The 12,328-nt window shown below is 36.8% G+C and overlaps 1 protein-coding gene across 1 annotated transcript in view; it reads left to right on the forward strand.

Annotated features, from left to right (window-relative positions):
* Positions 1 to 12,328, forward strand: part of MYO3B (myosin IIIB) — a gene marked incomplete at its 5' end in the record, with an annotated part of 252,980 nt that overhangs the window by 109,438 nt on the left and 131,214 nt on the right. Inside the window, one exon of the mRNA XM_083842495.1 lies at positions 193 to 322. Within this exon, the coding sequence (XP_083698621.1) occupies positions 193 to 322 (130 nt within the window). The remainder of the gene's footprint in view (positions 1 to 192; positions 323 to 12,328) is intronic.

The raw sequence follows: 12,328 nt of genomic DNA on the forward strand, positions 1-12,328 counted from the left end.
TTTTTAGGCAGTTCACGTTTTGAAGACATTGCTGTAGCTGTACACTTATAAATATTTTGTGGATAATTCACTGGCTTGTCAGAGCCAAACTAACTGGTCTACAAGGTCATCTTGACTGTTCACACTTTAAATAACATGGTAGTTTTAGGGCAACCCTTTCTGGTGACTTGTCTGACTCTGTTTCCTTGCTAGGTATTGTATGATGCCTGTGCATTTCTTGAGAAGAACAGAGACACTCTTCCTGCTGACATAGTGGTGGTGTTGCGAACTTCAGAGAACAAACTTCTTCAGCAGCTCTTCTCTAGTCCATTAACAAAAACAGGTATTTTCTGCAACAGTTTTGCTGACATTGCAACCTCTTCAGCTACTTCCTCCTTGAAAATTAGTTGTTTGTAGATAAAATTCTGCCATTCTTTTTCAGCTCTGCTGTATAAAGTTTCCCAGATATCAAATTATGATATTATTTTATTTATTTATTTATTACATATGTGGGTATAAACTCAGGCATTTATTCCAGAGGAAGGGAAATTATCTGGTATGCAAGGCCAGAACTCATTTTCAGAGCAGGATGAGAACGTGGGAATTTCTTGGTCGATAGGTTCTTGTGTAGCATGTCTTAGAGTTTCTAAATCATGTAGCGTAGATAGTTTGTTTGGAGGTAATACACACCTGTTTAGATTCATCAATGCAATACGTAAAAAAGTTTCTTACAAATTATAAAGTACGGTTACTAATCTGCTAGGATTAGTTAATTCACTTTAGTTAAAGCTTGTTGACCCTGACTTACATGAAAGTGCACAGATCTATGTGTAAATAAAACTGATGGCTAAATAAAATAGCTAAATAAAATTGATTACTCCATGGATTTATGCCAGAATACCAGTAATCTGGTATGACAGCTGGAATGATAGTTCTGCAGTATGCATGCCAAGAAATGTACACGTTAAAAATGTCACTCAATGCTTTGCACGTTTTTCAAGTTCCTTTTTCATCATGGATAAGAAATAGATGCAGTAATAAGGAATAATCCAAATGCAATGTCTTGTTTTAGATTGCAAAATCATTTTTGTGAGGTTGTTGCATTTCTATCAAAAATACTCTGAGCAGAAGTAAGTGTATGTGCATTAGGTAGTGCTGTATAGGCTTGCTGTACGTAGGTTGTAGATACAGTTCTGTGCCTGCGCAACAGCTTTGTGTAGGATTTCTGGAAACTTCATAGCCCAGTTACAGCTTCTGGTGTTGCCCTCAACCTCTCCTGAGACTTCTGTGTAGAAAAGGAACATTTGGAGGAACTCAAATATTAGAGCCTTCTTTGCACGTGTGTAACCGATAGCAAAATATCTGTCTATATTCTACATAGGATGGATTCCTTTTACATTGTCTCTGCTCTTTTCCTGTAATTAGAAGGCTCTGGATTACCTCCTTTCAAATTGCAAATTTAGAGTTCCCTTAGAGGTGAGAATCCAATGAGGAATCTGCTTCTCCTTTCAGCTATGACAAGTTTAGTTGGAGGGGGATATAGTTTAAGATGGAGTAGGATTATTTATTGCCTAAGTGGGAAACAAAGAATCTTTGTGTATATTTCTTCTGACATTTGAGTCATTGTTGGACTGGTAAAAATAGTTTCTTCTACTCATGCTAGATCGATCAAGCAAAGCAAAAAAGAAAGCTCGCATCTGGTCAAATGTGCTTCCACACCCCTCTTTACCAGCTATTTATACCTTGGAGCTATTGTCAGAATAAAACAGACTAGGTGCTTTCTCACAGTCACAACACACCGTCACAAGTTTTGTAAATATTATACATTTGATTTTATTGGTATTTTTAAATTTGATGATGAACAAGACAACCACATGAACACTGATGCTTTCATGCAAACTTATTTGCCTCTGGCTTTTTAGAGGTATTTTCAGTGGCAGCAGCACAAAACTGAGTATTTTGCCTAAGATGCATGAAAGATTCAATAAGAAGATGCTTCTCATTGCAGCCATGTATGTTTACCATGTTGGTGTAGTTCCACTTTTTTTTTCCTCTCTTACATTCCTTCCTTGTTTCCTATTTAAATGAATTGGATGGTTTCTGCCTCCCATTATAGAACATTTACCTTTCCATAAAGTTCAAACAAGTTGGGTGTTGTCTGTATTTCTGTCAAGTCAGTACAGGACATCCTGTTAAAAATTATTATGCATATGCTCCTGTGCATGGTGTTATAAGAAAAGCTTAAAACCCTTATGTCATTTCTATTTTTTGAAAGTCTTTGTGATTTTGTTCTATTTTTTCCAGCTGTCTAATATAATTGGCACCCACATCCTGTGCTGGGGCCTCTGTGTTCTAAAATCAGATTGTTGCCAGGTTTAGTTTTGGCAGCTTGCAAGATAAATGAAAGGTTTGGCTGAATTCAGAAGGTATTGGCAACGCTGCTTCATCTCTGCTTAGTAAAGAAGGATAATGCTATACTTTTAACTTTCTACAAAGAAGCTTTTGTAAAGAAAAGAATAGTGACTGTGTAAATGTCCCATCACACCCTGGCCTTGCCTCTTAGCCCTCTTCCCTCCACTTGACATGTAGTTCATTCCTAAAGCAAACCAGAAAAAATACAGATTAAGATTCATAATCTTGATACAATTTTCTCCAGCTTTTTTGTAGATTACTGACTGATGTGAAAGTTAATAATTTACATGGAAGCCATATTGCATCTCTCCAGGTAACCCTGACTTGAAATGAGCCTTCTGCCAGTATCTCTGGTGTTTTGTTTGAAGACGAGTGACAGCACATTCTCACATCTGCTTACAACTAGCTCTGGAATTTGCAGTGTACATATTTTTTGCCAAGCAGCTCTCTCCGATATGCATAAGAGTCACTAGGTGGTGCTATGCCAGAAGCAAGAAACCATTAACGTGGGTCTGACAATTACTGAAATGTAGTTCTTAAATACCAGTAAGAACAAAAAGATGCCTTTCCCACCCTGAGAAGGTCTTCCGTTTGAAGTATATTTATATAACTGACATGTCTTCCACTGTCAAAAACTGAGCAGCAGCAAGAAAATAAATATTAAAAAGACTAAATTCCTTTACTAATTTAAGATCATGCTAATCCCTTTAATTTATCAAATATACTTATCCCCTCTTAACAAATGCTTCTGTTTCACAGTAGCAGACTGTGTAGTTTAAAGAACCAGAAATTAACAGCGGGACATTAAGTGCACATTTGTAATAGTGATTTATGGTTAAAAGAGCACACAATTACTGATATGAGACATCAGAACTTAAAGCAAACATTCTGGGACTAATTTTGTAGAGTGTGCAGCTTGTTTTTTCTTCCTTCAGTGGAAACTTAGGTACATTCAGCACGTTTTGGAATCTGTTTGTACTTTCTAGGGATCTTTAACCTCAAAGCTGAATGAACATACTCTGATTTAACCTACTGATTCTCTCAATTGTTTCCATATATGTCACTTTTTCAACAGGCACAGCTTTTTTGTGATGAGGATTTTATGTATTCTAAAACTAAAACAGAATTTACTCCAAATACAAGAGAGAAATAGAGCATTTTAAGAAAGCTAACCACTACTCCAGTTGAATATACGCTTTTCCATTCAGGCATTCCTGTTTGTTTATCGTTGTCACAGCTAAAGCATCAGAGTGAAAAGGAATCATGCAATCTAGAAAGAGAGTCAACTTGTAAGAGAAGTCGATTTAACTGAAAAGATTTAGGAGAGCCTTGGTACATTCACTAGTGGTAACAATGAGGAGTCAGACCATTTGACTCCTGGTCCTGATACTCAAAAATTTTTGCAGTATCACATTTAAATGCTGGTACCATTAGACTGCTTGGGCTAAAAAGCTTTTTTTTTTCTTTTTTTTTTTTTCTTCTTTTTTTCTCTTTCCTGAGACTGTAGCTGCCTCTTCCACTTTTTCTCTCTTACCTTATTTTCCCCAACTGACCAGATTGTACTGGGGAGATAGGAAGGTGTGCGAGAGGGTTTTCATTTTATCAGAAAAGCTGCAGTACAACATGATTCTCTACTCTTGAAACACAATCTCTGCAGACTTTTTCCTGATTCACGGACCCTTAGAGCTTTTGTCATGGTGTTTCTGTTCTGCCTTAGATCCTTGCTGGGTAGAGGTGGGGGAGAGTTGCTAGCTGGAAGGAAGAAAGGAGAAATACTCCAGCCTACCCATTCCCAGAGCAGGAACCCAAGAGAAATGTCCGTGTCCCAGTTGTGAGGGATATGTGGGATCTGGGCTTGGCTGCATAGAATAAATACAGAGCTGAGCACCAGTACTGCTATAGCAACATCATGTCTAATAAATCTAGTAGCATTGGGTATTGCTCACATATTCAGAGTGCTATGGTGGTATTGTATCACCCACGGTTAGTAAGCTCTCCTTGCTCATACACCCAAGATACTTGAGCATAATTTTTCAGAGAGAACTGGGGTGAAAGTTTTCACAACCTTCACCAAAGAGTTAGGATATTTAAACAAGGAAGAATTTTCACCCAACATATGAGGAAAATATATTTTTTCAAAAACAAATTAATTATAATTAGTCTGCTTAAAGGTCATTTTCCCTCCTCAGTATTGATTTTAGTCCACTTTATTCATGCCTTTATATCTCTGGCCCTACTTAGAGCCCTCAGATAAAAATTAATTATAAATACTGTATGTCTCATTAAAAACAAAAAAACAAACAACAAAAAAAAAACACAACAGACCACATGCTGAGAAAGAATGTGAAAAAAATGTTTTAGGTTTTCTTTATGCACACTAAAGCATACAAAAACTAGGGCCTTCTGCAAAATCACATCAAAGAATTACTTTTCACCATTGCATAGCAATTTCTCAAGGTGATGAGTACTATTTACTGTTAATTTATCTGTAACTTTGTTAGCAACTGATACTTCATGAAGAGTCAGAAACTGGGGGAAACAAATGGCTTTTCTTGCGTTTCAGCCCCGTGAAGAGATTCTACTGGGCACAAAGTCAAATCTTGGCCAATTAAAATCTTAGGTGCTTGGCCAGTGTTTTCAGTGAAACCATGACGTGACCTGTCATGTTGTTACTGTGCACTCCTACTGAGCACAAGCACTTCACCCAGTGATAAATAGCTGCAGCTTTCTTGGCTTGGCATGTGTCAGACTCACTGAAATATAGCATGTTTCCATTTGGGCTTAACGGATTTTTTCTTTTAATTCCACACATCACAATAGAGCAAAAGACTTGAATACATCTTAATTTCACTAATTTATCCTGCAATAAATTCTTTTTATAATGGCATTTTTGTGTTAGTATTTTCACCTCCAAGAGATAACTGCAGGCACTCTAAAGCAAATGAATCAGAAAGAAAGCCATTGTAATTATAATCTCTCTGCTTATAGATGAATCAGAATTTATATTTTGTAAGAATTTGGGTCAGGTTAATGGAAGCTGTATATTTTCACTCAGAACACAGAGGCTTTCCTACTTCTGACTGGTCCATATGTTAAAAGCATATAAAAGTTAATCGTTTTTGCTTTGCTGCCAGTATGTTGTGTGCAAAGAGAGGCTTTAAACCACAGCTGTGCAACGTAACAATTGTGAACTTTACTGGGTTGCAGATGTGGGACATCAGTAAACTAAATTAAATGTAGCTTAACTGTGTTTGAGGTAGAGTTTGATTACATTTTTTTTAGTTTTTCAGTTGATCATTTTACAGTTCAGTATTTCTTTTTCTTCACATCCTAAGGTTTTGTTTCATAGACAAGTATAGTACACAGATACTCACAAGATGTGCTAGCACTAGGATCCAAACAAAACATACCCTAAGATAGCCCTAAAAATGAAACTCCTCTAGAAAGAGAACTATCTATCAGATCAAAGTTAGCAGGACAGAGACCTTAGGCTTTATGAAAGGAGTAACAATTATTTACTGTTGAGAATAGCTCTATATGAATAAAGAGTGTCAGTGAATCACTGGAATTCCATGTGGAAGTAAGCACAACAGCTGGGAAGGTCAAGTTAGATTAATCATGCTTATGTTTGGTAAAGGGTGATGCCCAAGCAGAAGTCCATACTTTTTAATGTGACTTCACTGATTACATTGTATTGAAAACGGGCAACAGACAACAGGCACGGTATAGATTCTTGTCTCGAAGTGCTTGCAAATTGAACCCCCCAAAAAAGTACAAGTGGACAGGTTGAAGAACAGATCTTGATGAGCTTACTGATTTGATTCATAATAGGACATCCCCTGTAGAACAAATCTTGAGAATAATTTTTCTTCACCTTTCTTTCGGAAGAGAAGAGACATCTTCTAAATTTTCATGTTTCTAACCTAACTTCTCAATTCTATAATGAACATTATCTCACACTAATAAACAACAATTAATTTTAACACTTCATTGTATACTAACTAAATCCAAAGCGTGTTGATATTGAGGAGGCAGCAGATGTATTTTACAGAAGATGTTACTGTTTTTAATATTAACTAGTAGACTGTGGAATCTCACTGTGCAGCATACACAGAATTTAAATAGAGAAATATTCAGAGAATATTGTACGGTAGTTATGTTAATGAGTAGTTTACTAGCCAGTTTCTAAAGGCACTATGTGCTATAAAGGCACTGCATCAGAGATGCTTGGTACATCTTTGGAGGCATTCAGTAGCTCCCAAGATCAGACCTTGGAGGGGCAATTATTCTTAAATTTTCCAGTGATTTTGTAGAGCAGATATATTTGTTAAATATTCAGATAACATGGCTGGTTTGAATATCCATAATGGTTAGGGATTTTTTTTGGTGTATCCTTTTCAAAGTACATGCTTATATTTCCCAGTCTTTCAAAATAATTGAATTAGAGGTTATTCTGTCTAAGAGATGAATGTATTTGGTGGAAAAGAAACCTCTAGGTGTGTGCAGGATTTTGTCTTTTTTTTTTTTCAGTATTTCATAGTCTGAGGGTGTTGTCTTACTATGATTATGTACTTTGTTTTAACACTATAAATTTTCTTAACTCCTTCAGCATACAATAAACTGTAAAGGTCAGTATTCTGACCTGATTTGGCTTGATGTAAGAGAGCTTGTAACAGAACTGCCTGGATAGCAGGTCAGTGTGTGCGTCAAAGACAGAAAATGTGTTTGTGGGTGTTTGTATGAGCGGGTATTTGTTTTAGAGTGTGGAGATAAAAACATAAATCAGAATAATGTTTTGAATTACCACAAAAATATCTGACTTTGTGCTATTTGTGGTAATATATAGAAGTGCTGAGATCCAGAGGAGCGAACATTCCATTGAGAAGCCTTTGAGACTTGATTAAATGACTAGTCAGCACCATTAATGCCTAGATTTCAAACATGGGGAGGTCTGGGACTTCCATAAAGCTCTGCAACCATGTTTCATCCTAAATTAGACTTCTAAAAGACAGCTCTTCTCTTGAAGAGTAAAAGCCTATTTTTGACACCATTTTTTATCCTGTCTAGCTTGGGGTTTTAGCCACTGAGAAGACCGATAGTCATAGTGAGGCCAGAGGAAGCTTTCCTCCATTTTATTTCATGTGCTTTCAGTGAGATATTTATACTTGAATTTTAACTGCTGAATTCACTGGGAAAACTTCAGTGACTTTATTAGGATCTAGATCAGACTCTCGTTGTATGTATGGAGCAGTTTCAGTAGCAGGTTGTAAGTGATCAAATATATACCACAGAATGTTTTGTAACATACATTGCATGGGAAATGAACATACTCTGGAAATGCAAACGGTGGGCTAGAAATCACGACTCTTGACTTCTCCTTGTTTTCCTGATTATTCAATGTTCTTGTAGAATTTTTTTCTGGCCTCAGGTTAAACTGAGTACTGTGAAGCTTAATTAGTATATGGGTACAGTTGTTCTGAGATAGTCAGAGGCAAGATGCTGGAGGTAATCTACCAGAACACTTGCTGGTTTGTGTTAGTGAGTTAAAATACTAAGGTAATCACGTTCTTTATAATCAAATTTCACTTTTCTAGTTAAAGCATGTAAGTTTTTTTGGAAAAAAAGAATCTTAACATAATGTACAAAAGAAAGGCTGTCACATACATAAAATAACGAGTGAGACCATATCTAAATCACCATGTGTTAGTAACCATAAATTCAACACAGACTCTTCCAGACGCTTCTGGAAGAAGAAATGAACTTCTTGTCTGTCCTGAGTGGAAATAGAGGTCATTACAGTAAGGATGGTTTTGGTGGGTTTTGCTTGTTTGTTTGTTGTTTTTGTTTTGGTTTGGTTTTGCTAATGCTGAAAATTAATGGAGCATTTTTCAATGTTAAGGTCTTCACAGAAAATACACCTCCATTGTTTCATCCTAATCTAGTTGTGGGTGTGGTTGCAGGAACTAGGGCAATGTACAGAGGCAATGGTCAGTGTCCTGTTGGTGGTGAGGTACGTTGCTGCAGCATTCTGAACTGTCTGCTCTTCCTCAGAGATTTCAAGGTTTGTTGTCCCAAGCAGATCACGTACAACAGCATCAAATCTTACACTGCCAAAGATGTGGGTGGAAGTTACTAAAGACCATATCTGAAAGAAATGGCCAGTGTCTCCTGAATGCATAAATGATTAAAAAAATACTTTGTTCTCCAGTGCTGCAGCCAGCATGTCAGCCCCCAGCCACTTAGTCAGGTCTCCAACTAGTCAGGCTGCAGACCTGACTAAAAATGCTGGGCATTAGAGAGTTGGAAACTCCAACATTGTTTACACCATGACTTCTAATTTTTCCAAACAGTTTCTCATTTTTTCGGTTTTGTCTAGCTGCAGCTTCATACAGGTAGCTCTCAGCTGTACTGACTTCACTCCATTAATCCTGTGTTTGGACAGAAGTGCCTAACATTTATCCACCAGGCTGTGGCCAGGTAGAGAATTTGTCTAGCATGTAATCCACTCCCTCTTTGCCACCATCTTTTCCAGAACCGTGTGATCCTTTCTGGTCCTGTGCCTAGAAACATGTTTATCACATGATCAGACCATAGCATGTGTGCTTTGCCTGCCAGCTGTAAATGTGGTCATTTCATGGGACTATGATGTTCTCAGAATTGCATAAGGTTTGCTTGCATGTCACGTGATCACATATGTGCCTGTGATATTTCAGAAAATGACTGCATTTCAGTGAACACACTCCCAGTTGGGTAGATGGCTGCTTATCTCTGATTCAATTCATCTGGAAAATCTGGCATGTTGCTTAAGGTAGCCGTTAATACTCAAGGCTGTGTTTTACAAACACCTTGGACACTGCCAGTAATAAATTGTATACCATAATCTGTTCTTTCTTAGTCATTACTAGGTCAGGGTGAAGACTAAGACCTTTCTTACTGTGATCATACATTTACATATCTTGGAATACAGCAGGCAGTTTGACCTTCATTTCATCTCAACTGCTGTCAGGAGTGTCTTTATTCTCTTGCATTCTACAAGGAGCCTACTAACCTACAGTGTTAAAACAATATTTAAACAAGGCAGGAATCCTGCTTACAAGCAGAGTTATTTGTTGCTGTAAACATCATGCTGTTTGTTTGCCAGTGAATGCCTTGCTAGTGTGGGAAGCAACCACTGAAGTGTCTGTGATGTATGCAATAGTGAGTGTAGTACAGCACCTAATTTACATTCCGTTTCTCCTCTCCCGGTCTAGCAATGTAAAGCTTTTAAGTAACTGTAAATATGATCTATGTATACTTCATGCTAGCAGTAAGACCAAAGAAAACCTCAGTGTAAGTCAGATTAGTGAACTAACAATTTCTGATCCCTATAGCATAGAATTTTTGTTTCAAATAATGTGGGTCAAAAAATTGCATCTTTTTTGCTCCTGAGGCAATTATAATTAGGGTATCCCCAGGCAGGCCTCACTGTTTCCAAGTTTTCATGGTTATCCGATTCTGTTTTGTAATATGAATTGTATTTTGGAAATACTATTTCTTATTCATTATTTACTTAGTCTGAATAGGAAGTAAAGTGGTTCTCTTTTCAGAACAAGCAGCAGTGGAAGTGTATATGTGTCAATAGTCATATTCGACAGTATTTTTATAAATACATTCTTGTGTAAAATACGTAGTATATGAGAAAATTGGATTCTTAGCTTTTTATTGCACAAGATTAGCTTAAATGGCTCCTGTGACTCAAAAGAATAGTTTTGATAGTCAGTGGCCAGATTCAAATTAGTACCCAATAAAAAATTACATGTAGTCATTTATAGGCAAGCTAAGAAAAGCTTAGTCTTACAGTAGCAGAAGATGAAAATGCGTTATGAAGATAAGCAGTCGACTTCCTTAGGCTAGATAAAATGTACTGAAAGGAAAGACAGAGAAGAATGTGTGTGCGTCAAAGACACTGTCTGACTCTGTACCACTTCTGGAGTGCAAGTGCTTAGCTGTGATTAGAAGTAGTGTCAATGAAATATGAATGCATTGTAGCATTTCTGACCATATTGTACTGTATCTACATGGTATTTCAAGTAACCCATCTTTATCTGAACCAGAAGCATGAAAGAAATTAATAAAATATATGAGGATAAGGAAGGAGCTTGTAGCGTGCCCCCTCTGTAATAGTAATATCCCTGGTACAGCTTGTACAGTAAGGTGACATTGTCATTAGGCTTTTTCTCTGTAAGTCATTTGCACTTCACAACTGAAAGTTATATCAAAGCATAATGTAATTCTTACCTGGCATGCTTTTACTTTGGGAGGGAGGAGTGATCTATGGCAGGCATAACCAAAACGTCATTATAAATACAGTGCTAATATTACTAATATTTGCTTGATACTACTTTTAGAGCCCATTACCTAAGAATAATGAAGTACTGACAAATTTATGCAACCTCCAGCTAGAGTGAACCTTTCCTAATTAGTGTGGAAAGTCAATGGCTGGACAAATCATTAATTCAACCAGATTCCACAGTAAGTGCCAGCGATGCAAGAGAGAAGCCAAGAATGCTGACTAGGCCTTTCTGAAATCTAGAGAGCACTACCAAAGTCCAACTTGAAAAAAGACAACCTATTTCTTCTTTCTGTGCTATGTAAATACTTGAAATATTTTCAGAACTTCTCCTGTTTGGGTTTGCATAGTGGAAGAGATAGGGTATTTTGACACCACTGTCTTTCCCACCTTGCTGGAACAAGGTATGAGTGAAAAATGTATTTGCAGAGTTGGATTTTCTATACAGTTTCAGGACAAAATTTTTGCTGAGCATTGCCACAGTGAGCTTAGCAGTGATTGCATAGACTTCTGTGCTGTTACTTCTTTCTGTTGGTAACTCTCAGAGCATTTCATAAACTTTAATGACAGAAAATTCACAAAGTATTAATGATATTCTTAACATTATTAAATAGAGGTAAATAAGAGAGACATTGGGGCTGTCTGACTCCCCCACTGGCACAAAGCAATCCCAGAGACCTTAGCCTCTGATCCTGCGAGCTCACAGGTAGGAGCATTCATTTTTCAGATGAGTAGTCCTGTTGAACTGAAAAGGAAATGCCTGTGAATAAAATTAAACATGTACATGTTTAAAAGATCCATCCTGATTCTAACATTTAACTTCTCTCCCCTCCCTCATAAACACCTTTTCAAAAAAAAAGAAACAAAAACGGAGGTGTCTAAAGTGTCAACCATATGTGTGTGAAGCTAGAATTCTGAAAGGCACAATGCAGTCATAACCTTTAACCGGTTTAACCTTTCAAGGAACCCATGGCAGTTTCAGCTGGCTATGATATCTAAAAACATTTGTTCTTCAAATATTGACGTTCTTCACAAAGTGGAATAACATTTTATTATTTCTGGTGTGTAAAGTAGTAAATGACCTTGTAAATGAAACTCGAATGCAGGGACAGGTACTCCAAATGTTTACTGACTATGAACATCATCCTGACTCTAGGTGAAATGTTTCTTACTATGTAGACTCATTTTCAAGCCACATTTGTCCTGTTATTAGTTTTAATGGCTCAGGCATGTTACCGATAGTAATTTTGCTGAACATGAACTACTTAAGATAACTAATTCATGAACTTTTACTGAAGCATCATTTTGTGTTTGATCTGGAAAAGAAAACCCTAGTAACATTTTTCTGTGGATTTCAACTGGTGCTGCAGTTCAGTAATTAACAGATTATATAGGAGTTCACCTGACATATGTAATAAGAATTGATTAGAATCCATAAGGAAATATTGGTCTTATTCTTAGCTAATTCTTTACCTTTGCCAATAAGGAAAATGAAATTATTAGTGTAAAAGAGACAGCAAATCATTGTTTATGAATGAGTTTTGCTTTTCCCAGTTGCAATTTGCAGCAATTAATGCTAGGTAAACAATTATATACTTTGACCATACT

Source organism: Anser anser (genome assembly GCF_964211835.1).
Source record: "Anser anser genome assembly, chromosome: 6".
NCBI lineage: Eukaryota > Metazoa > Chordata > Aves > Anseriformes > Anatidae > Anser > Anser anser.